The 26126-nt window shown below is 39.0% G+C and overlaps 1 protein-coding gene across 1 annotated transcript in view; it reads left to right on the forward strand.

The window, feature by feature from the left end:
- Positions 1-25818, forward strand: part of cacna2d4a (calcium channel, voltage-dependent, alpha 2/delta subunit 4a) — a 76200-nt gene extending 50382 nt beyond the window's left edge. The window contains exons 30-42 of the mRNA XM_069520351.1: positions 13361-13422; positions 17463-17477; positions 17966-18010; positions 18408-18470; positions 18744-18814; positions 19972-20047; positions 20153-20205; positions 21113-21168; positions 21919-21939; positions 22389-22509; positions 23271-23386; positions 23851-23933; positions 24125-25818. Of these exons, the coding sequence (XP_069376452.1) occupies positions 13361-13422; positions 17463-17477; positions 17966-18010; positions 18408-18470; positions 18744-18814; positions 19972-20047; positions 20153-20205; positions 21113-21168; positions 21919-21939; positions 22389-22509; positions 23271-23386; positions 23851-23933; positions 24125-24217 (875 nt within the window). The 3' untranslated portion in view covers positions 24218-25818. The remainder of the gene's footprint in view (positions 1-13360; positions 13423-17462; positions 17478-17965; positions 18011-18407; positions 18471-18743; positions 18815-19971; positions 20048-20152; positions 20206-21112; positions 21169-21918; positions 21940-22388; positions 22510-23270; positions 23387-23850; positions 23934-24124) is intronic.
- Positions 25819-26126: the final 308 nt, after the last annotated feature.

A 26126-nucleotide genomic window follows, 5' to 3' on the forward strand; every position in this document is an offset into this window, starting at 1 on the left:
GTTGGTGTGTGTCTGTCTGTGCGTATGGTTGTTTGAGCACACATTTTCGAATGTGTGTATTTTCTAATTATTCACATTGTAGGTACAAAGCTCTGGTCTCCACGAGGTAAAATATAAAATGTTATAAAAAATCACGATCTGGACAATTATCGAGGTCAGAGAAATTAGTCAATGCATTGTTCTCCAAGTTAGTGTCATGTGTCGTGTGTTCAGAGAAAAGCAAAAATTTTTCCTTTGTATGATACCAGTGGAAATCTGTCTGTATAGTAGGTGAGAGACAGAAAGAGGGAGGGTAGAGGAGTAAAAGGGGAGTAAGGAGGAAGCTGGGACTCTGTGTTTGTTTGCACACAGCATATAATTACTTGGCTGCTTGCTTCTATGGACTGAATCATAGTTGACACACACATTGTGCCGATAATGTGCATGTGAATCATTTGGCATGGTTTGCTGGGCCTAATTTAGAGACTAGTCTTTTCCATAATGGATCCAACCAAAACTTTTTGCCCCTATCAGGGCACATAGTAAAGATTTTTTATGTTGTATTTCTTTTCATCTTTTTGTATTGATATTTTTACTGATATGCAAGTTTTATGAAAGGAAAATCAATCAGTCAGACAGGAAACTTTGTGTGAAGAGAAAAGACAGAAGCATCCCAAGCCAATCTAATTGATTGGTAGTCTGGTGAATCCAGATATTTTTTAAATAGATCTGTATCAGCTATAATATACCAATATCAAATAAAATTCCAACCAACTAACCTTCAGCCTGAAGGCCATTCACGACTCGTGAGACAATTCATAAATATATAAGAAAAAGCCAGTTTCTTGACAGCTGTAATAGAAGAGAACAGAAAATAGAAGGATAGTCTGACCTTCAGGCTGCATAGTGCATTCTGGCTGTATGACCATCAGGGTCAGGTTGAGGGTGAAGGTAACAGACCAATATGTGTCTCATCACTGACACATGATTGCGACTGTCAAGAAATGAAAAAGCTCCAGTTAGCAAACAGACAAATGTAACATCTTGCAGTTCAACACAGTGCAGTATTTCACCACCAAATACACCACTGAGTTGTTGGTGGAGACCAAAGCAGAATGAAAAGGATAAGATGGACAGAAACGTGACACTAAATTAATGCTGATGCTGCTCTCCACACAGTAACTGCTGCAACTTTATAAGGTGATGATGTTGCTGTAGCAAGCTTGTGCCACCGCAGGTTCCTCATCACAGATGATGCAAGTCAGTAGTCGGTTAACTTAACTTTATTCCTTTGCACACACATATACACATGCATATCTCAGTGTTCTTTAGCTGGGCTTCTCCAGGTTGCCTCCAGCCTCTCCTAGTGTGTGCTGTGTGTGCTGTGTGTCCTGTCCCAGCACACTACTGCTGATAAAAGGGGTGAGAGAGTCATTAGCCAACGCAGTACACCTGTACACAATCAGACTCTCTCCCTGGCACCAATCCCTGAGCCACCTGCCCACTTTCTCCCTCCTGCCACCGACACTAACCACCCCCCACTACCACAGTTGCCATCATTAAATCTTGAAATGAACACATACTCATATAATATTTTACGTAGATAAGAAAAGGTTTGTTGTCGTAGATGAAGTACCTGAATTCCATGTAAACCTGGTCCAGCTCAGTCTCTCTAACTGCTCACACTGTTATTCAAGTATGAAATGAACAAGCAGGTAATATAATGGGTTCATGTATTAAAATACTTAGTGTTCCATGTCTCCATTGCCAAAATAATTGTAATAATTTATCTTAATATAGATTTCAGGCCAGGTCCTGCAGCCCCTCTGTTCATTAGTCAGCAGCAAAAACCTGCAGACTTTCCTGAGGTTTCTGCTCAGGCCTATTAAAACACTATGATCAGCTGCCCAACACACACACACACACACAGAAAAATACGACCCGAACACGAGTCCTCCGTTTTCCTCTTCAAACGTGGGCGCATTGCTGGCTCCTTTGGTTTTGAATATACTTCCTGGCTAACAGAAATCTATTTTGGCTGCCAGTAGCTGCCACCAGAGCTTGGTATATAGGACACAATCTTCAGTGGCAGTTAGAAAAGATGATTGGCTAGAATGACTTGCAGAGAAGTGAAGGTGCAATATCCTATTCCACATGAAAGTTTTAGTTTGTTGTCTATTTTTTGACATTTTGATGTAGAAAGCATGTCTACTGTGGTAATGGCTCTGTGTCTGTGTGTACCTGTGCGTATGTACGCATGTGTTGGTTTCAGAGAGTTATGTGCCAGGAAAAAAATGGGCCTGGGCTCCCCGGACTGTTGAAAACACCCTAATATTGTTTGTTTCATTTTTTACTGGCAGATATGTTTCAGCTCCTGTAGTTATCATCACCATTCAGATGTTTATATGTCAGCAACTTCCAGATCTGACAGTCCACAAGCAATAATCAAACAATAAGATGGCTGCATCCCATCAATGTTCTGAAAACTTTACCAGGCCTCACCACAGAAATCTGAGAATCTGAGGAGAAATGTGGTCTGGAATCTTGGTCCGTCACCTTCGTCTGTACTGATGTTCATCCCAGATTATTTGTTTATATGAATCTGCCCATACAAATCTGAAATTGCAGTGGTATAGTCTAGCATTGCTATGACCAGAAAACACACAAAGCTTTGGATGTTTAAAACGTTCTGCTAAGTGGGTGAATTTATAAAAGTTAGTTTAACTCAGTAAACAACAGTCAATAGACTGTGACTGGTCCAATCTTCTCAGTCAGCTCCTCTGAGACTTTATCCACTGATTGAGAGGAAAGAGCTTTTTAACACCAGATAAGAAACACAAGGTGAGCTTGATTTATTTGGTCTTCCGAAGGATGTGTCCCCTTTTGTGTGTCTGGCAAAGAGGCTTTCTGGCAAGAGGATCCATTTTAAGTGCCAACACCTCCTGCAAACTTTTATGGCCGCTTGTGTTCCATCAATGATGCAGAAAATACATGTCATGAAAAATGATTACTGGCGTTGGTTTTTGAACAAGAAAAGTATTTTTTGAACTTGTCTTCTCTGGCCATTATACTCTGACCCAGCATTAATCTATCAGATATTAATTCCCCAGCCACAGGAATATTGCTTTATTTATTATCGAGGAAGTGTGATTAAATCCCCGCTCTTGCAGCTATTATTTGCTTCTAGTATTGATATATGAATCCAAACCTATTCATGCATTCATTACAAGTTGCTGTGTGAACTATCTCCTCTTTCTGCTGCTTCCCTCTCTCTTCTTTCTCTCCTCTACCAGTTCTGTCTTTTCACTTACCTCTAAGTCTCTCCCTCTCTCTCTATCTCTCTCTGCTCAGCTCTCACCCCCTCCCTCACTCTGTAATTTACTGTGCTATTGGGTGAGTGTCAGTGAAGATGAATTGGCTCTAGTCTCCGTATTAACACCAGGACTGGCCAGGCATGTTTAGTGCTACAACCACTAGTTCCTGCATAGAGCAGGCGACTGCAAGGCTACAAGGCACTATCCATCTTTGTACAAACACACACACGGACAGAGAGATAGTATATGACCATGGCTCCGTCCAAGGAGTCGTTTGTGTCTCTGGTCTCATTCATCAGAGTTTTCTATCATCTGTGAATCAGCCTCATATTGACCAGACAGTTTTATGGCTCTTAGGTCAATATGTTCAATGAGGATTGCCCCATTAGAAATCAATCATATTTTAATCCAGGCCTTGAAACACGTTCTTCCAGGCAGGGTTGTATCCAATAGTCTATTGTATTTCCACAGCTATTCCTTGATGATTTATAGTCTTTCTGGTATTCTCAGCTTGAAAGATGTTCTGAGTTTCTTTTTTAAAGCACATGCATGAAATGTGATAGGGGTTTCTACTCCAGTGTAACTGGGTGGACTTAGGATTCTTTTCTTTTAGAGTTCATTAATTTAAAAATGCGTATTTCTCTTTCAATCTTGGGCAGACGCATACCAAATTAACAATTAACCTGCAATGTGGTAACATTTATCACAATATTTGTACAAACAACAATAAATATACTTAACGCATCTGTTTCTCATAGTGTTATATACTCTGTTAAATGTTGAGTGAGAATGGCAGTTGGTTCAATTCCATCTCTCTTCATCTAGACTTTCTTAATCGGCCGATCCCAGGTATCGATCTGATACCAGTGCAACTAACTATCTCATATTAATGTATTTTAACAGCTTTTAGTATACTAGTGAGGTTTTTTATCATTGCACTATGGCCTATTGCCAGTGTTGTAATAGGCAATTATAGGCATTCGTGCTAATCCTACATTAGTGGAATTCTATAAAACCAGAACCTGCCGTTGTAGCCCAACTGCTATTTTCGAGTGATTATTTCCCAGCGAAGAAAATTGCAGTTTTATCTGGGTAAACTAATACACTTCAAAGATGTAGTATCAGATTGATGCCCGACCTGGCATTTTCGGCAGTATTAGTATCAGAGCTTCTCTAACTGTTTATTTATTTGCCTTTTAAAAGTGAAACTTTTATTCCTCTTTTTGAAATACTATATTTCCTGAGTGCAGCTTCAGATCTCGTTACCAGGAAAGTACTATCTGACTTTCCTCAGTAGACCTGTAATTGTTTGAGAAACTCAATGTGTGCATCCAGCCCTGTCTGTTGTATTTCCCAGTAACACGCTATCTGTCAACTGCAGGATAAATTAAGTGGTACAGTCGACAGATTATGAAGTATTTTAGGTGTGCATGCTCTTTCTCTCTCACACACACATGCTCACTCACACAAAGTTGATCCCCATGGAGAGTCTCATTAATTTGGCTGAGTTGATTCGTTCTGAAAGGCTCTGAATTCATCACAGCCAGACAGATGGTCGAGAGGGATTTCCATAGACTAGGGAGAGAGAGAAAGAGAGTGGCGAGGGACAGACATGAGACGAGAGTGAGGGAGAGAAAACAAGGTGGAAGTGGAAGGTAAAGAAGAGGTGAAAGAAAGAGAGAGCAAGAGTTGCTCAGGGTAAAACAACAATAGAGGGAGACAGACAGGCAACAAGAGAACAAAATAAGAATGGGTGAAAAAGAGAGAGGGATATTTAAGAGATAAAGAGGGGAGAGGTGAGTGTACACCATCTGTCTTCTTAGAGAGAGGGGAGAGGGATGTTGTAAAAGGAAAGGGAGAAGGGTGGTGAGGATAAAGGATTTTAGGTGTATTTATTCTTTCGTCCTTTCTCAGTTTCATCTCTCCAGTACTTTTAAAGAAATAGGTCAACATTTTGGAAATATGCAAATTTCCCTTCTTTCTATGATGATGTTGTGAAGCAGAAATGGATCATGGGAGTTGTTGTCTTACCCACAAGTGACCAATACAAACAGTATGAAACGTCCCATTACTTTGAATTCAATTATTGGGTTTTCTTTTTCTTCTAGTTGTGTTTAGACATTTAATGAAGAATTGTTATAAATTATTTATTTAAATGTAGAATTTAAGTAATGCCATGAATAAATAGGTTGATGTTATTAAAAGGAGTGGTCACACAACTAGACAAACACACACACACACACACACACACACAGCACCATATTGATAAATACTGAGTAATTAGTAAATTAGGATGTCGCTACTTAAAATGTATTTTTTTCGAACCCTGACCCAAGTCTTAACCCTCAAACGAGCCTTTGAAAAAGTGAGGACCGCCAAAATGTTCTCACTTTCCAAATGCACACACACACACACACACACACACACACACACACACAAACACACACACAGAGGAACATGTTTCTCCCTGTCTCTCCACTATGAATGATTTAGTGAGCGTGCCTCCAACAGGCCTCCTCGAGAAGCCTGTGAAACTAGGTTAACTTAAGGTAGGCTCTAGTGAATGGCCACACACACACACACACACACAATGTCAACACCTTTGTTTCCAACTTATGTCTTGATTTCTCTTTTTTATATTCATTATTTGTTTTAATGCTGTGTCTGTGTAAGTGCTTGCCCTGTCAGTTAAATTTAAACCTAGTTAGTCCATTCTGACATGTGCCACCCCTTCCTTTCTTCAATTGAGAAACATCAGGTGGCTCTGCCTGTGCGTTCATCTCTCATCTGCATCCTTGACGTTCAAAAAGTTGCGCATGAAAAAGTGAGAGACACTTCTAGAGAGCAAGTGAGAGATTATGGTGAGACAGAAGAGAGGAAGACGAGGGAGGGGAGGTTGAGTCATCATCCTTTTCGTCCAATCCCAGCCGTCTGCCTGTTGCTTTGGTAACGTGATGGCAGTGCAGCCTCTGGCGAGTCCTCTGAGGTTAGCGAGCATCAGCACTGAGGTGTGTTGGTGTCTTTGTTCCTGGGCCTCTTTCCTGGAAATGTCACAAAAACCAAATGTAGCTTGAAACGTTGAGGATCAGAGTTCAGGTTTATTTGTTTATCAGTTGTAATGGTTGAGGTTAGATCAGGAGAATGTGCATTGATTTGGGTCTGCGTACATGTGTGTTTGGTGAGAGTGTGTCTTTCTTTGTGTGTGTCCATACAGTTGAGTCTGTAAGTTTTGAATTGCTCTGAGTGCATATTTAATGTTGTAGTCTATGTTTTTTCTTTCATTATTGCCTGTGGAGGTTTGTGATTTGGTATTTGTGTGTTTGTGTGCATACTCAGACGCCAGGGACTTCTACTGACACTGATCATTATAATCAACTCTTTCTGACGTTTTTTTTTTCCTCAGAGGAATTTGCCATAACTCCATTTACAGGCTGGAGCAGTGTTTGTTGCCTGGCAACATCAGTTTATTGAAAACTCTTCGTCAGAAAGTCATGCGATCTGCTGAGGCTTGGGTGAACATAGCACTGCTGCTTTTGGGAAACACAAAACATTAATTTTGGTATTTGAGTTGAAAGGTCGTGTGCGTGGAGTGAGTTTCAAGTTGGTCAGGGTATTGATAAAGTATGTGGGATGTGAGATATTAGTCAGATAAAGGCTCCTCCTCTCCAGAGTGACTTAACTTTAGGAAAATTACAAGAAGAAGCTATGCCGTTTTCTCAATATGAGAGCAGAAACTTGTATCTCTTAACTTTATTGAATACATAAAGATTCTGTGTAGAAATTATTGAATAGTCCGTCAGCATTTTGCTCAGTAACTGGCTGTTAACAAATAATGACTCAACACAATTTATAAGCAATCAACTCTAAACTGAGTAAATTCTGCCTAATGTCTGTATTTGCTAGACAAACAAAACAGAGAATAATAGGATTTTTGTGCTTGACATTTTCAAGTCAAAAATTCAAATAAAAAGTATAGAAGCACGTGTTTCCCTGTATAAAAATTGAAATGATTTAATTTTTAAAAAGTCTTGTTCACTCTTCTCTTCTCTTCTCCCTGCATATAAACTATTAATGGAGAGGACAGAATAAGAACAAGTGAGGCAAGGCGCAGATTACAATGTGATGCGTATGGGTGACAGATGTCGAGACATTTGGAAACATTAATGGAAAGATTAAGATTAGAGGGGTCAAAGATTAAAGTGTCAAACGGTCACATAGTAAAGAGGATTGAAAGATGGAAAAGAGAAGAAAAGGGGGGAGAAAAACTGACTCTGACTCTGTTAATATAACTTTTGATGCATGTTGGCCAATTGTTCTGATAAAAACTCTAATAATGTATTTGTGTGTTTGTGGGGGAGCCGGAGAGAAAGACATTTTTGAGTGAGAAAGATATAATCCCTATGCATTTCTGAACTGTTGTTAAAGCATTAAACGTGGACTGGGTGACTGTGTGTGCTTATACTAAAAAAACTTTAAAAAAGGAAAAAGAGGGTGAGACATTGTGACACAATTACCCTAAAAAAGAAACTAAAAACTTTTACAACTCAAAAAAAACACGATGTAACCGAAATACAGCTTGTGTGTAACACTTGCTTTTGTGAATATCAAATACATAAGAGAGGAGTTTTTGTCCTTACACAACACAAAGCACCAAATAAAACTAGAATAGCACTCAGCAGAGCATATACCTCACCCAGCAGTCCCCTTGAAATTCCACACACTCAGAAATACACCTAAAAAAATAAATAATCTTGTGATCTACAGATAATAAAGAAAGGGAAATTCCTGGATCCTCCCCAAAATTGAGTGTGTTCTCTCTTGGACCATGTCTCAAGTTTTGTGGAAATCCATCCTGTTGTTTTTGCATAATCTTGCTGACAAACAAACAAACAGATGGACAGGGGTTAAAACATGACCTCTTTGGCGCCGCTAATGATTCCCTCTGAATAGTCTTTTGTAGGCATGTGGACATTTGTTCTTCTTTTGTGTCTCTAATGAACACACCCGTTAGATTAAACATTCATTGAGCCCATTTTCTGTAGCTGCAGATCAGACTTGCTGGAGTTCAGGAGTTCTAGACCATTCCTCCAAGAGAGCTGCTACTGCTCAGACATATGTCTGGTGTGAACGTCTCTCTGAGGTCACTCTACATGCACACGTACATGTGCTCAAGTGAGAAAGAATTAGAAACACACTTTCATGTACACTCACACACAGTCATTTGATCTTCCTCTATTATTAATTGCCACACTTGGTAGAAATGAAAAGGGTTTTCCAACTCATAACATTATTAAAAATCTATTCATTTTCTTCCATCCCTTCTGCCTTTTGTCTTACTCCTTTCCCATCTTCCCTTTTGTCCCTCTTCATCCCTCCATCATTCTACCACCACCTGGGCCACCTGATTCCATTATATCAATTATATCTGTACCTTTCAGCGTCTGCTCTCTGTCGATGACCTTTTTGTCTGTGTATTTGTGTTTTTTTGGGGGGGGTTGTGTGTGTGTCTCCTTCCTGCAGCACATACTAATTTCTTTTAGGGTCATGTATGTGTTAGTGTGTGTTTTTTTTTATTTTGGACTTTCTTCCTCCCTCTTTGTGTGCATGTGTCAGTGTCTGTGTGTGTGTGTGTGTGTGTGTGTGTGTGTGTGTGTGTGTGTGTGTGTGTGTGTGTGTGTGTGTGTGTGTGTGTGTGTCTGTTTGTGTCTGTGTGTGTGTGTGTCTGTTTGTGTGTCTGTAAGAGACCGAAAAAAATTGAAATGACCTCCTCACTCGTGGCCTTATTTTCAGTGTCCCATCTGTGCCCAGAGAGTTAGCCACTGTGTCAGTTTAATTTATTGGGTCTGTTCCTGTGGTGCGTGTCTGTCATGTGTTTGGCTGCGTTTGGGGACAAATCTCTGACTAAAGACCATTTAGGGGACAAAAGCTGATTTCTGGGTCAGTGGTTGACGTCAAGGGTAAGAATCCAGGAAATGAATTAAAGGTGTATGTAATTTCCGCAATATTTGTTTGTGTGTGTGTGTGTGTGTTTGTTATATATACTTACGTTTATATTTAGCCTTGTCTCCAGGGTCATGCTACCATCAGCAGTAGCTCTCCTCACTGGTCATTTAACACAACAAGTTATGAAAACACACATGCACCTACTATATATAGATATGCACAGTCACCACTCTCTGTTCCTAGATGGATAGATGGATGGATAGATAGATGGATAGATGATGGACAGACAGACAGACTCTCACTTTCTTTAGTGACGCAGCTATGCAGCCCTGTCTCCTAAAAGTTATATATAAATAAATGGGTTGTTTTCGGTCGACAGTGCTACATTATTTAAATGGGATGGTGGAATTGCCACACAGATCTGCTTAACAGAATAAACGAATCAACCATTATTTTGAGGCTTTGAAGGTGCATTCTGACTGCATTTATATGCAATAATTTTAATTAATCAACATCATAATTATTCTATGCTGCATTCTTATTGGCTCACTGAGAGCCCACTTTACTATATTAAATAATGCACCAAGTCAGAGATTTCCTTGCACAGTTCATGAATCAATTCAGGAAATCAGAGGCGATACCCAGCCCTCTGTCCTACCTGTCCATCTTTGTGTCAGTCTTCCTACTTGTCTCGCTCTACAACACACACACAGTGTAAACATGTTTATTCTGTTGGGTACAATACTGAGGCAAGAAAGCAGTGAGACTGTGCGCCTGTTTACCCTTGTTCCAGTCTCCTTTCTCACATATTCATTTCCCCGTCATTCACAGTTCACATCCCTCCGTCTCTCATCCCCCTATCTCGTTAACGTAATAACCAATTAACTGCGGCTCTTGGTTGGTGAAATTTTTTATTTATTTCTTCATTAATTCATTTCCTTTTGAAAGCGCACTCCACTGTGATTGGCAGCTCGCACTAATTGCAACACAGACTGTGAGTGTGCAAGATACGCTCTCGCATAAGCACACACATGTTGAAGCTTGTGAGCGCATACATTTTCACTTGCATGCACACAAAGTCATGCATATCCTTCTGTACACAAGTGCTATTGACACTTTAGGGAAAAAACAGTTACAACACACACACACACATACTGAGGGATCAGTGTGATGGTTTTAATTAGATTTGGCCTGTCCGCCGCAGAAAGTGAGAGAAGGCAGATTACTGCTGCCCTCCATAATGGCCTCCCAACACTTTATCTGAGATTATGGTGGAGGGAGACGACTTCAAGGTCACCAGCACAAGTGAGGTGGGGGTGTGAGTGTGTGGGAGTGTTCAAATACCCAAACAAAAAAAATCACATGTCGAATGTCACCATGAAAGTCATGCATGCTTTAGAACAAAAGTAAGGACACTGATCTGGCATCCTTACTTGTTTTTTTTCCCCTGTGTGAGAGATTGGTTGATCACATCTGCAAATGTCTAACATCTAACCCAACACATTTCTTGTTTTCTGTCTATAGATTTTAACAATTTGGATAATTTTGAACATGAATTCACATTAGCTGTATGATGAAATAAACAATTGCCCAATTAGCTTAACAAACTATCTGTGTAGCTGCCTGATTACAGCCATGATTCAGCATCTCAAATGATTTATGAGATATTGGACAGAATCCAAGAAACACGTGCACACTCACCCACTAACTGAAACACTGACAGAACATGTAAGAGCTTTTTCCCTGATACGACGAGAACACATAGTTCACAGTTTATTCTTGCCCACAGTAATTGATAATTCATCACCTAATAGCATTTCAAAAGCATAATTGAGTGACTTATGTTCAGCCTGTCAATCTGCCGTCAGCTTCAGGCAGGCTTTTCTTTTACCTCCTCACAGCTGGAATGTAACTTGTGCAAAAAACTAAAATTAATGAAGACATGATGTTGAAATGAGTCATGAGTCTACTCAATAAATTTCTTATAGAAGTGAATAGAAACTAATGACTGAATGGAAGCAGATTCAAATTCCTAAAATAAAGCAGCATGTTTTACAAGGCTACGGCTGCTATTGTGCAGGTTTTATCCTCTAATGCCAGTTGATGAAATAATGAGTTTACATTCTACACTATGACAATAACTACTTAGGCCTTAAAAACTAAATAATGATAATAATAAGAAGAAGAATGTAACAAATTAAGCAAATAAATTATAAGATAAATGAATTTGTATTTTCTTCCATCCATGGTGTAGTGAGATTTGTAGGAGTAGATGTTAAGTTAAGAAATAAGAAAATGTGAAATTATTTGTTTTAATTAATACAACTGTAAATACAAGGTTTGATTGTCAAAAGTTTTTAAATCATGACCTCAGTATTTCCAAAATAGTTTGACGCCGTTGTTTTTGGTCTGACAATAGCACAATGACCTTATTCCAACCCTAAATATTTTAACCCAAAAAAAACATTTGTCCATCCCGTTGACTCTGCTCTCTCTTTTTCTCTTACTCTTCCAATGTCCCTCACTCTTCCTCTTTCCCCATGAAACCAGACTGAGCACAATTACCCACTCATAAACTAATCCCAGTCCTAATAAAGCCTTTTGCCACCTGAATCCATTACAGTAATTATTCTAATGTATTATTACAGTACATGCTGGTGTATGTGTGTGTGTGTATTTATATGTGCTCTGTGTATTCTGAGGCTGTCCCTGAGTGGCTGTAAAAAGCAAACTGGGAGAAAAAAGGCAGAATCTTTGATGGTAATATGAAGTGTCATATCTTCCCTCGCAGTATGTGTGTATTTTTTGTCGGTGTGGGCATATACAGTATGTGTGCTCTGAGAACTTATGCAATTACCGTTTCTTTTTGCATTACGAGGCGGACTGGAATGCTGATGGACGTGCAGCCCTAAGCTGACACAAGCAAGTGCTCCACCGCCTAGTGTGTATGTGCATACGTTTGAAATATATACAAAACACACACTAATTCTAGGCTTAAAGTTTTGAAATGGAGAGGTTGGACACACACATAGACACATGAATACAGACACACACTGTCTAAGAATAGTCGGTTCACACAGCGGTTTGAAGGCTCAGAAGGTCAGTTACTGTAGAAGGATTTTCATAATTTGACTTGTGAAGGCAGAGCTGATCTATACAGCCAGTCCTCTTCTGCTCCTCCAGCCTGAGAGCTGAGAGAGAGATATCGTCTCTCACCCTGGGACATTAATCGGCTCATTCATGTTCTTTCTTCTAAACTGCTAGAATTAAAGTTTCTCTCTCCGTTTATCGTCTGCTACTTCCTCTACAGCCATTACTTCTGTCAAGCAATCATTGAAACAAGAATTTAAACTGTGAATAGTGTCACAGAAGTGGTGTCTTTGACAGCTGTTGTTAATAATAATTATACAGCATATAGCAATTTGTGCTACTGCTGTTATCACTGGTTCTACAGTAAATGTAAATGTTTTAAGTTGTTGTTGATAATATAGAGAACGACATATTTAACAACCATATTGAACTCACTATATGTGTTTTTTCTTTTTGTTGTTTGTCAATCCTACATATATGAGTACTTTTATTGTTACCTTCATTAGAGGGACGGTATGAACGGTGCAATTCCAAGAATAGAGGATGGATACAAAGACCGAGAGTGCAACAAAAAATTGTAATAATAATACTGGAAGGATCATGCTGTGTCACAACAGGCAGAACACTTTGTTTTCTTCCTGCTTCATATCGTTGCCATGACAATTTCAGATATTGTTTGCAGGGGACATTTGCGTAGTGAGGGGCATCTTAGAATTCAAAATAGTCTCAGTGGTGTTTAGTTTAAATTTTTGCAAAAAATGCATCAACCACCTCCCAAACCACCACCCTAACTATAAATACCCAAATAACTATTACACAAATGTCATCCTCTATTTATATTTCCTGTCCTCCCTTACAAATTTCATCCTCTTTTCATTCCACTTACCTTACTCCTCCCCCTGGTTATCCCAGCTTTTACCTGATCCATTTACATCCATTCATTTTTTATGTTCAGGTTCATTTTGTTGTACCTAATTGACCTCTCTCTCTCTCTCTCTTTGCCCCTCTCTCCTTCTCTCTCTCCCTCTCTGCAGCCATCGGTGTCCAGATGACTCTTGAGGCGTTTGAGTCTACATTCTGGTCCATTACGTCACAGGTAAATACATACAGGCATCAACATGACCCAATTATCATTTTACAGAGACAGAACTTCATGTTGTGGACATTGGACTGAATGAGTCCCTCATATTTTATATGTCAGTGAGAATTGTGACACTGGAAAAAGGATGAGTAAAGACAAAACAACCCTTTAATACAACAGTTGACATTTAGCTAAATTGTCAATTATTTACAACTTTTGAATTCATAAACAGTGGCATTTAGCTGTCTATCTGTATTTTAAAATATGACTCATGAATGAGGAAGCACTTTACATTGGGAATTAAACCTTGCTATTAATGCATTATTTCTTCAAGTTTTTCCACATTAGTTTTATGTTGTTTTCTTATTCATCATTGTGATGTATGTCATATTATTGTTTTTAATTGTTGTTCTGCATTTATTTACCTGTAACCTTTTTCCTGCCCCCTTTAAAAGCTCTTCAATACTTACATTCAGTATTCCTTAAAACCAGCAGCTCACTATGATGCATGAGATTACTCATGACAAAGATGATCATAGTTTCCTTCTCCGCTCCATTAAGTTGTAATGACTACATTTAAATTTTTTTGAATTCGAAGCTTAATGCAGTGTTTTCCCAATCGATCCCACCTTTGAAAGACTGCGTACCCTGCCCAAAACATTATTCTGAAAAATTAAATGTCATGTTTTCCGTGGATATTTTATGTGCCACTAAGAGAAAACGATCAGTGCTATGGTTTTCAGTTGAGTCTCCTTTGTGGTCTCTCACACCTTCAAGAGAACATTTGCTTAATTTGCCATAACACCTTTGCCGTAGCGGGTGATTGATAGCTCTACTGTTGTCCTCCTCTGCTCCCGTGGCTGTAAATGACAGCAGTTAAAAGGGCATTAAGGCTGCTGGCTAGCCATTAAATGATGGATAGCCACAACTGTGAGGCTGAGCAGCTCCCAAATGTGTTTGTGTATATTTATGTGTGTTTGTGAAGGTGTGAATAATAGAGTGCTGTGTATGTGTCTGTCATGTTGACAGGAGCCTTATGCATGACCATCTGTGCACAAGTGGGTTGTTACGTCCATATTCATCAACTAAAAGCTCATTAGCATCGTCTGCAATTGTTAACCACCAGATTTATGCTGTATACAAAGTCTTTCTCATTTTCATTTACTGTGTGCACCGTCGTCTCCTCTCTCCCGTCTAAATTCACAATTTATTCTCCTCCTCCCTCTCAATTCTTTCCCTCATTACCTTTGTTTTCCTCTAGACTTTCATTTTTCCCACTCTTCTCCTCTCCTACACTCCCGTCCTCCCTCCTCACCTCCTCTCCTCAACCCTTCCTCTTCTGCTCAGTTAGCTTATGTAATCGTATTATTGTCCTGTCATATATTCACTGCCAGGTAGCTTTATTTCATATGGTTTTTGTGTGCATGCACAGACATTAGGGACTGGTCTTCACTGTGTGTGCTCATGTGTTTGTGCATGAAATCCACTGTCTATTTTGAGGCTTCAGCTCACTACAGTGATACTATAACTACTGTAAATCCTGAATGAAATACCTGTATCCAAGAGGAGGTACAATTGAAGCCACAGCCATCAATGGGTTAAGAAACATATCATTTCATTGTTATTTAGTATGTGTGACTGCAGTGTTAAAATAAATATATGTCTTACCTTAATTTAAGCTTTCTAATTTATCCTGCAGATTTGCTGCAGATCATTTGTGTTACAGAAAAGGCTTTGCAAGACATTGAAATTGCTGTTTATGCACTGTTCATGCATATATGAAAATCCTATGATTTTCCCTCTCCTCCATCATTACATGTTTGTTAGAAACATATTTGAATCTTAAATGAAGAACATCAAAATAAGCTTCCTCGATCCCTGCACTGTAGTCTGCAGAGCTCAGTGAAGGAGTTACATAAGCCGTAGAAGTCACATCTGACATTGCAGCTACAGTATTAAGTTGACTACCTTAAAATAAGATGTTATTAGTAGATGAATTATGAATTAGTGAGGGCAAGAATAAAGTATGAGCCTTCATCTAATGGGAACAAGTCAGAATGTTAATAGGAAAATGTTCTGCCATCCCAGTGCAGCAGTCTGCTCTGACACATTATGTTGTATGGCATTAGTTAAATCTGAACCCACAACATTGTACATACATACATCACATTAGATATAACATATACAGGCTGAATCCTGGACTGTGATGCCTTTGCTGATACATTATGTCAGTGAATGGAGATGTAGTGAGACTAATGGGAATCTCTTCACTTCTTGACATGCTCTTTATCTCATGGAGGAGACTCAGCTGCTTTTCCTTTGTCTCTATTCCATGTTTGATAACTTTGTACTCATAATGTGTCTGTGTTTGTCATAGCACTAAACTGCAACCTTTGTAAAATCCACAGTAAGGTATATTAGTGCAATAACAGAAACTTTTTTTAGCTGAATATAATTTGAAAAAAAATAGAATATAAAGTGTGTTATCTACAGTATGCAAATGTATGTTCTGCATTCGCAAAATCCTGTGTGTGTGTGTGTGTTAGCAGACAGCAGGATCGTCAGTTGCAGAGAAACAGTTCCATTGAGGTTCAGGGTGTGAGTGATAATTAATGCTCTCGCCATCAGCTTGACTCCACCTTGAGCTCCCGGACAGGACACATTTACCATCACTGGTTCTGAGGGAACAGCTTCACATGCGCTTCTTCCGTTTATAAATCTGACACTGGAGGAGGTGAAAGTGTCTGAGATATTCAGTAGGATTGTTGTTAACATACATGTCGAAAAAAAATCTACCAACTGGATTGGGACTGAAAATCTATTCGTTCATTCAATTGAGATTGATGATTGATTTTATGATTGATGATTAACTGAGTGTTTCTCCAGAGCAACCACCAAATTAAAATGTTCCATTTACACAGTGGTATGTTATATAAGAGTAATTTTCCAATCAGTTCACTGTGCATATTCACACTCCCCTCAGCCCCCTTGTCCACTTTGTACGCTTCAACGTACCAAAATATGTATAGTGCACAAAAACAATAATGCTAATCAAATGGGACGTGTTCCAGTAAAATTGCTGAACAAATGAATACTCCCAAGAAGATAAAAGACATTTCCTCTAGTTCCACTTCAGCACAAAATTTAAAACATAATGTTTTGAGACATTAACTTTTTTTCCAGCTTTGGTCCTTATCACCAAAAGCTATCAAATCGTGTCTGTCACATGTTAAAAACGTCATTGACACACCCTCTCGCTTACGAAAATATCCAGACCAACTGACTCTGACGTTTGCGTTCTCACATGCAGCCCCTCTGGAAATTGAAGTGCATGTCTGAAAGACCCTTGTGACTCATGAGGTTTAGTAGCAGCACTTTAGACTTGCTTGACTTTCCACAATTAGCACTGATGTATATAGTTTCCAGAAAAGGCCATTTGCCTCCAGTTTCTGTCATTGCTCTCACTGAACTGTTGTTTATGTCAGGAGGCAGTGATGGGAGGCAGAGAGAAAGACGACACTTAGCTGTAATAGGATTGAAAAGGATGATAGATTGTCTCATTCACACGTCAACACGCTCTATATGGCCTGACCATGATTCCAAAGACATGTGGTCCATATCCAACATAATCCACATGAACTGTAGACATTAAATATGACCATGAAGTCAAGAGGAGATCTATAGACACCTTGACTCATGACCAGTGCACTGATGAACAGCTGAACCTTTGGACAGAGAAATGTACAGATGTTGATGGAGTGGAGTGCAATTATATTTATAAAGGACAAGTAAAAAAGATGAATAAAAAGGATACAGTCTTTTGACTGTTAAAACCACAATGGAAGTCTTTATTCATTAAAAAAATTATCTGCAGTTTATATTAGAATCAAATTATCTGAGAAGACGAATAGCTTTGTCACCAGCAAAGCAAAGGTGTCAGAATGAAGACTTGTGTAGTCGGTGCATGGAGGGGCACATCATTAACTGCTGTATCGTTTCTCTCTTTTTTCATGCTCTTCTTTTGTCTCTTTGTTCCTCTCTTCGCATCCTCTCAGCCAAATGACACAGATGTAAGTATGCAGTTTTCCCTCTCTTCATTCTTCAAAGCAGCACTCAACTTATAGCACGGAACCAAATTTAACATTTTTAGCAGCAGCTGAGCTCCATGAAGTCGGGTTCACACCCCAGTTGAAACAAATCACACATACACACTCACAGTCATGGACATGCAGAAATCTAACACGCACAAACTTGCCAACAATATCCCACAAGGACCCGTCTCAGGTAGACATATCACGTGCAAATTAATACCTTCACACTAACACACGAGTTTTCCTCATGTGTCAGAAGTGACGCATGTTCAAGCCCTAACACCTCCGCACACAACGCAGACAGAGCATGTGTTCAAATAATTTCCTCACATACACAAACATAGCCTCCCAGATAATAACACCTATCACCCCCACAGTCACTTCCACCTCTGTTTTAAAATCTGAATTAGTAAAAGGTTAAACACATGGAAAACACTTTCTTTTCTTGTTGTCTGTGAATCCTCCAGTGCTCTGACGTAGAAGGGGTTTGTCCTCTTCGGTGTAACAGCTTTGTGAGTATATCAAGTCTGAGCTCATTTATGACAGCTGTAATATCTGGGTATTCAAGCCCTGTTATCTAACTGTGTAATATTCATATGAATTATTGTGCTTATTACCTCTGCTAAGGAGGTTATATTTTCACATAAGTGCTGTACAACAGATTTGCATTAAACCTGTTGGAGGGATGGGGTGTGGGCCTGGGAAAAACCCTATACATTTTTAAGTAGATCTGCTTTTAAAGACATTTTCATATTTTTCAGAAGATTCAATGTATGTATCTTGGTGTAATTATGAGTTTGTACCATATGGTGGAAATCATCAGATTACTTTCGTCTTCCTTTCATTTCTCTGTCAGTGGTGTTTGACACAGATCTTTCAAATCTGTCTCTGTCTCTTTTCTCATCTCAGGATATCGACTGTTACCTGGTTGACAATAATGGCTTTGTCCTGATTTCTAAACAACGTAATGACGTGAGTTTACACACAAACACACACTCACACATTCTTGTCTTTTTAGAGTTGTGAGGGAACTCACTCCTTCACCAAGGAGATTGTGTTTTCTCTGTGTTTGTTGGTTTGCAGAATTAAGCAAATAATTGTTTACACTGTAAGTGTAAAATTTACAAAATTAACATTAAAGACAGGAGTTGATATTCCTTCCGTCAGTTTATCATCACAGGAATTTAATAGATTCAACCTCTTGGTCTGTTTCACTCAGTGTGTATCTGGCTTCTCTCCTGATAGGCGGGAAGGTTCTTTGGTGAGATTGATGGATCAGTGATGACCACACTTATCAGAATGGGCATGTTCAAAAGGTAATACCTGTCCTCACCAAACTGGCTAGTTTAGAAGATAGTTGAGTGTCTGTTTGTCCACCTGTCTGCTTCTCTGTCTTGTCTATCTGTTACATGTAAGGACAAGGAATTACCTTGTCCTGTAAGAACCTAAACCTCTGTGGCTATAGCTGAACTGTTCTTACTCTGCAATGTCAAGTGGCAATTTTTTCTTCCTAGTGTCTCATTCTTATAATACTATGTATTTCAAACTGGCACATGAACACAAATACATGTCACTCTTAGTATGTCACAGTAGTTATGGATCTAGAACCTGTCTGACTGATATGGATTTTTTGGGACAGATACCAATATCAGGAATACACCGATATAAATAATAAAAGAAAATTGAGGCTTGACATTTTAATCATATACCTCGTTAGAAACAACCATAAATAAAATACATATAGATGTTTGCTTTCTTGTTTTGTTTTAAATATCGTGTGGACATTGCTTATGTCGACCAAAATAAACAGCATCGAGCCATTTTTTAAAATTCTGTTAAAAGAAATCTGTAAAATGAAAGTTTTTATGTCAGCAAACATAAACGCTGATACTGATATGACTTAGAAAGACTCATATCAGGGGCAGTGAATTCCTCCATCTTGGTGTTTGTGCTGTAGACATCCTTGCTTTCCCCTTTCGCTGCCCTTTGAGCTTCTTTGGCTGCTCTGGATTTCTATTCCCTCTGACTTTTCTTTTAACCCGTCTTTTATGTTTGGAATCACATGAGTGATGTGCTATTTTTAAACAGCTAAAAGATTTCGTCATGCTTCATTTGACACAGGATATTACATAAGTGGCTCTGAGCATGCATGAACTTCATTGGCTGTGTGTATGTGTGCGTTTGTTGCGTATATGCATACGTCTGCAAAGCCGCGCGTGTGTATTTATGTGTTCTTGTGCTTCTACCTGCATAAGATTAAAAATACTCACCTGTGAAAGAAAAACAAAAATAAGTCGAAACACTGAGATACATTTCAGCATGGAGATGGGTTTTTTTCTTTTCTAAGTGAATCAGGCTTTTTACAAAGGTTGAGCTGAGCCGTACTCAGTGTAATGGTCTGGAGACGAGGCATCAAGAAATCAATGTCAGTCAAATACAGCAACACCATTCGCTTTTGTGTGTGTTTCCTCAGGGTGTCCTTGTTCGACTACCAGGCCATGTGTAAGATGAACTTGCACTCTGTCAGCAGCGCTCGTCCACTTCTCAGTGTATGTACAATAAACTCAATCTGTGTGAATGCTGATATTTTCCATAAAGCTCCACTCAACTCTGCAGTGTACTGTAATCTGTAATCCATCCATCTCTGTCTTCAGCCGTTCTATGGTTTGGCTTCAGCACTCAAGTGGTTCCTGTCCAACTTCCTTCTGTAAGTGTTGCTAGGGGCAAACAGCAATGGCTGTCCCCAGTCGAAGCATAAAGTGGAAATCTGTTAATTTTGTTCTGTACCAATACAACAATACCAACCAACAGTGAAATTATTTTTCTAGTGTGATATATATTGTCGGATAAAGAGATGTAACGTATATGTATAGGTTATTATACCCTCATTACATTACAAAGTAGTTATTTACTTCACTAGTCAAAAATGTTACAGGAAAAGATCAATTACCTTGTTGAGTTACACAAAAATGAATACGTCCTTGTGTTTGTATGGAAAATATGAAGCCACCAGCAGCAGTGAGTTAGCTTAGCACAACGCCGGGGAACCCAATGGAAACCCATATATCATATAACATTATGAGCATAACACTAATGAGCTGTATGTAGGTGTGTTTTGTGCACTTTGGACAAAGCCAGGTTGTCTGTGTCCTTGGGTCTCCAATTTTTATGCAAGCTAGGCTAACGTGCTGCTGACAGCACTTTTATATCAACTGTCTAAATCTCAGGGCAACAAAGCAATTAAGTGCAAAATATCCCTCTACTCCCTTTAAGTACATTTAGCAGCTGAAGGTTAGAAATCTGGCACCTACTTATTTAGAAGAACCTTTTGAGTTTTTACTGCTGTGACTTGGTGAGGCTGAAGTCATATGATACATCCAGCATCTTCATTAAAAACAACTAGAGGAGTTATCCAGTTAAGACAAAGCTTCCAATTACTGCTGAATAACTTGGGGACCCATTTTAATATTCCCACAGCACAACTTTGGGTCCTGGCCCAGTTTGTGAAAGCTGCATGCAATCTGCTTGCAATCTGCTTCGGCCTATAATGAAGGCTGCCTAATTGACTCCCCTCTCTTTGTCCACTCTCCTCTTTCTCCTCTCTCCTTCACAAGGTTCCTCCTGGAGTTTAATATCTGTGGCTTCTGGCACACGGAGCATTTTGCTGATGGTGAGCTTACGAGAAAAAAATGTGGCCAATTATGGTTGAACTCTACTTCTGTGCATCTTAATTACAAATGTACTTCTATAAACATATAATATATTCTATTTTATTTATGTAAATCATCATAACCCTATCAACCAGTTCTACATAAATAATGCACATAGAATCTATATCGTCATTGATTTGAACCTTCAGGAGTCCGGTGGCTGGTTTTTATTTTGCCTTAACATACTTCCCATTTCCCGTACCAATGTTTGGTATCTTTTGTTTCAACAAAACATTGTTTATATAAGCAGACACTAAAATAAATCATTCAGTTTGGCATATTGGACCGAAAGACACAAGTCCTGTCACCTGATTTCTCTCTAATGATTGTAGTTTCCAGAGGGTTTGAATTAACTCTAAAAAAGATCCCAATTAACTCTTATATTTAAATATTAACATAAATCTAACCTGAACAAATGTCACCGTCAACATTTCACTGACTAAAACATATTTCATTTTTATCACTGTCTGTGGACAGTCCCCACAAACATATTGCAGCAATGGCAAAAGTGTATGTTGTGTCAGTTCGATAGCAGGAGTGTTTAAACTGTTTGCAGTATTGATCATCAGTCTGAAGGTCATAGTGTCCTGTGATCCCCTCACCTCTCATCTGCGTCTGTCTCTGCATCGATCACACATTCACCCACCTCATCACTCCAACTGTCAATCATCTGCTCCTCCAATCACCACCATCATCATCCCTCCATTCAGCGAAGCCATCTTTCAGCGTGTGTGAGTATCTGAGATGCAGTGTTTTTAAGGAGAATCTGAGCATTTTGTGTTTTTATGTAAGTTGTAGTCTTTGTTGTATTCTCCAAACAAAATAAAATTTGATTTGTCTGAGAACAAGCACAACTGGCAAAGTCTTTAAATTAAGAACTAAGCCCAGGGTGGTTTCTAAAAACTTAAAATAAATGAAAAATCGATCACAACCAGACAGGAAATTTAGACAAGCCATTATGTCTCCTTTCAGCTTTCAAACAAATAATTTTGCCTGTAGGCAGCCACCTTATTCAATTTTGTTTGGAGTACACAGCAAGCGAGAGCACCTCTGAGAGTAAGAATAATTTAAATAGTAGTTCTGCCTGCCTGTCAGTCACCAGCAAAATGTCACACTGCCACACACACTCCAATCCATATTCCAAACCTTGAGACATGACCCTTGTCCATTTCTCTATTAGCCTCGGCTCATAAGAAAAAAGGGGACATCCTGCAGCCGTGTGACACCGAGTACCCCAGCTTCGTTTATGAGCCGTCAGTCAAAGAGACCAACAGCATTATTAAGTGTGGACGCTGCCAGAAGTAAGAACACACTACACACACTACACACACACAAATCAACTATGCGCTCCTCTCTAAGCCCCAGATCAGCCATATTAAATTGTCCCTCGAAATTCCATTTTCTACGGCTTTGCTCTGCTCTGCATACTGAGAGCGGAGTGTGTTTATGCAAGAGTATCAAGTACAGGGAAATAAGTGGAAAGGAACAGAATTAGATCAGGGTGCACAAGGTTACAGAAAGACCAAGAAGCGTATGGACGGTGAGGGAGACTGGAAAACTGAGAGAAAGTATAGAGGCGGGTAAGGGGAGATGGGGGAGCAGTGGGTGACAAAAAAAAAAGAGATTGAAGAACAGTGGGAGGGAAACAGAAGTGGAAGAGGTGAGAAAGTGAGAATAAGCGCTGTATATCTTTCTGTGAAAGAGAGCGAGAAAAACAGAAACATGGAGAGAAACACTGTGGTTAGTTTGTATGTTTCAGCAGGTTTGTGCTCATAGAGAGTTAGCGCCCCTGTGAGGCCAAAAGAGGTGTAACACATCCTGTGCACGACAAGATCCTGACAGTTTAATTATTATTATCCACAGAGATATGACCCATACATTGATGTGTAAACATATTTTTTTTAGTTGTTGTCGTTTTTGTCGTAATTGCAAACTTTGTATCTTCTCCTGCTGGATACCCCCGACTGCAAATGTGTTCATGTCATACACGACATGGGAGGTTTTCTGTCTGTGTATCTGTGTCACATTTTCACACCCATCTCTCCATGTTTGTGTGCTCTAGGATGTTTGTGGTGCATCAGATACCAGACAGCAACCTCTTGATGCTGGTGGTTCAGGCAGACTGTGACTGCTCCAGACAGTACAGTCCCATCACCATGGAGCCCAAGGAAGTCAAATATATCCTTTTCACCTCTGCAGTAGAGTTTGTTTTTGGGCCCTTGTCAGTTTGTCTATTTGTTTGTTTGTCAGCAGGATTACACAAAAACTACTGAGGTCATTTCCACAAAACTTGGTGGAAGGATGGGACTTGGGCCAAGAAAGAACCATTACATTTTGTCAGGTACCTGGGGAATTCTTTCATCACTGTCTTTAAAGTAGCGAGTTAAGCCATTTTTTTGACATTTTCACCAATTTCACAGTGAATAATTCATGGACCTTGATGAAAATAAAAAACAGGCACAGTCGCTGATGTTGCATCAAGGACAGGATCACTCACTGAACTGATTTTAGTTGTACCAGTTGAGTGCCTGGTGACTGTGTGAAATATGTAGTTTATATTTGTTGTTGTTGTTGTTGTTAATGAATGAGAACGCATGAGAAACCCCTGCTGCTCTCGTTGTTGCTCCTTGACCCCGCTGTACATAACGCCTCAGTAAAGTGTGACAGGATGAGGTCGCAGAAGATTCGCAGGCGGCCTGAGTCCTGCCATGCCTACCATCCACAGGTCAGCTTCTCATTGGTCCACTCACGAATTCCACTCTGGAATTAAACTTCATCTACAGCCATTGTGCAAAATGTTGACTCGTTTCAAAACTTTTTCAGACTTTCATGCAATTGTTTTTTGACACATGATAAAATATAATTCCTTCTTTGTCAAATGAGTTGAAAAGTGAAATAATTTTCTTTTTCATGTAGGAGAATGCCAACGACTGCGGGCGAGCTTCTTTCATTTCTCTCTCAGTCTCCCTCTTCTTTATCTGTCTTTCCTTCTCTGCAATCGTCTCTTGACGATGGACAACTATTGATGTTTCATCCATCATCATATAAAGGAGGAGATTGGAATAAATGAAGAGATGTGTTTAAACACTGGAAACCTCAAGTGGATTTTTTTTTTAATGTTCCTAATCATGGACAATTTGCTCATAACGTCCACAAGTCGCGTCTCTCCTGGTGGACATTGACATTGACGTGGTTTATCAGCGTTTGTGGGTCACACACCAATTTGCATCTTCTGATGAAAAGGGACTGAAGAGATGCAGGTGGTGGCTGTGACGTGCTTTGATGCAAGAGGCTTATGAGTCACAAGATGCAACATAACAAAATCCAAGGGGGGGAAAATATGTTTCTCATTTCCCTTATCACACTGAATGGTGTGTTGCAGGCACACATGCATATTATATATGCGGCTGCAAGCATGCAAACCTCCAATAATACAACCGCATCCAATATTTATCAGCCTCAATGCTTTATTCAAAGACTTTGCTCTTTTAATGAAGAGTAATAACCACAGAGACAAGGGCTACAGATGTATGTGGGAGAACACTGTTGTGTCTCTGGTGGGAGTCATGTTTTACATGGTTGTTTACAATATTAATGGACAATGGATAAGATTATGGCTCGATGCTTTGAAAGTCATGGTTGCATAGAATTTAGATTTATATGAAAATGTTATGAAGATAATAAAAATGGGGATTGTCAGCTCCTTGGGGGTCTCTCGTTTTTGAATTTCTATTTCGATTACATCCCCAAAATATTTGTTTGTTTTAAAAAAATGTCTGTCTGCCTTTCTGTCTTTATCAGCCGTGTCTTTCTTTGTGTTTGTACATATACCTTTTGTAACTGTTTGTCTGGACATGTTGAAATCTGAACTCTGACCGCGTGTACGTCTACAATCTGCATGGTTAACACAATTGTAGACTCAAGTTCAAAATGTTTTCTGATAACTTGTGTTTTGTGTGTGTGTGTTGGGGGGGTGTTAAAAATGAACAAACATGATGTCAATCTGCATGTGTTGACCACAAGTGATGATTTGCACTTTTACCAAGATATTCAGTCTTAAGAAATTCAATTTCGATTCAGTTCAACTTCCTGTATCTGCCACTTATTGCTGCCAAAATAAAATAGGATTTCACAAAACAACTAAAAAAAAAGAAAAGGTAGCTTTCCTTCTGAGATGCATGGTCATGGTTTTTAATTTTTTTAAATCTCATGTTGATTTGTATGTAATTTCAATGTAAATGAATCATACAGGGTATTTTTGTACAAATCTGCTCGTGTGTTTCATATTTGAATTGTTTTGCTCAGCATTTAATTTTTGAATGTCTCTGTAGTTTTTTTCTATCATATTTTTTCCATCATGTTATGAAGCATGTCTTTTGAGTTGAATTAATTCTGTTGACAGAATTGCCTCAGACTTTGCCTGTTTAGGTGATAACTCAGAAACGTGTGTGTGTGTTTGTGCATCATTACACGTTGTTCTCTCTTGCTGGGATTGTTACAGAATTTTGACTCATTTGTAATCTTCACTGTACAATATTGTGTGCGGATCTACTGAAGCCATTGTTTGTACAAAGACAAATAAAATTATCCTCATGGTTTTTATACTATAATTGTTTCTGGTGTGTGTTCTTGCATCATATATCCAAGGGAGGTGAATTATGTATCTGGACTTGCTTGAAGATATTTAATACATAAATCAATCTGTCAGTCTAGTCCATGCATGCCAAACAAACAATTAAACTTTTATGCTTTAAATTTACATCAGAAAAAATGTGGTTTTACAGGAGGTAGCTGAAAAAGAAACATAAATGTTGACATTTCTTAAATCATTTATGATAATGAACAACTTTATTCTTTACATTGTCCTAAAAGTGTTCTAAAGCGAGTACAACTATGTTTGTTGCAGCACCAGTAAAAA

This window comes from Paralichthys olivaceus, chromosome 23 (genome assembly GCF_024713975.1).
Source record: "Paralichthys olivaceus isolate ysfri-2021 chromosome 23, ASM2471397v2, whole genome shotgun sequence".
Taxonomy (NCBI): domain Eukaryota; kingdom Metazoa; phylum Chordata; class Actinopteri; order Pleuronectiformes; family Paralichthyidae; genus Paralichthys; species Paralichthys olivaceus.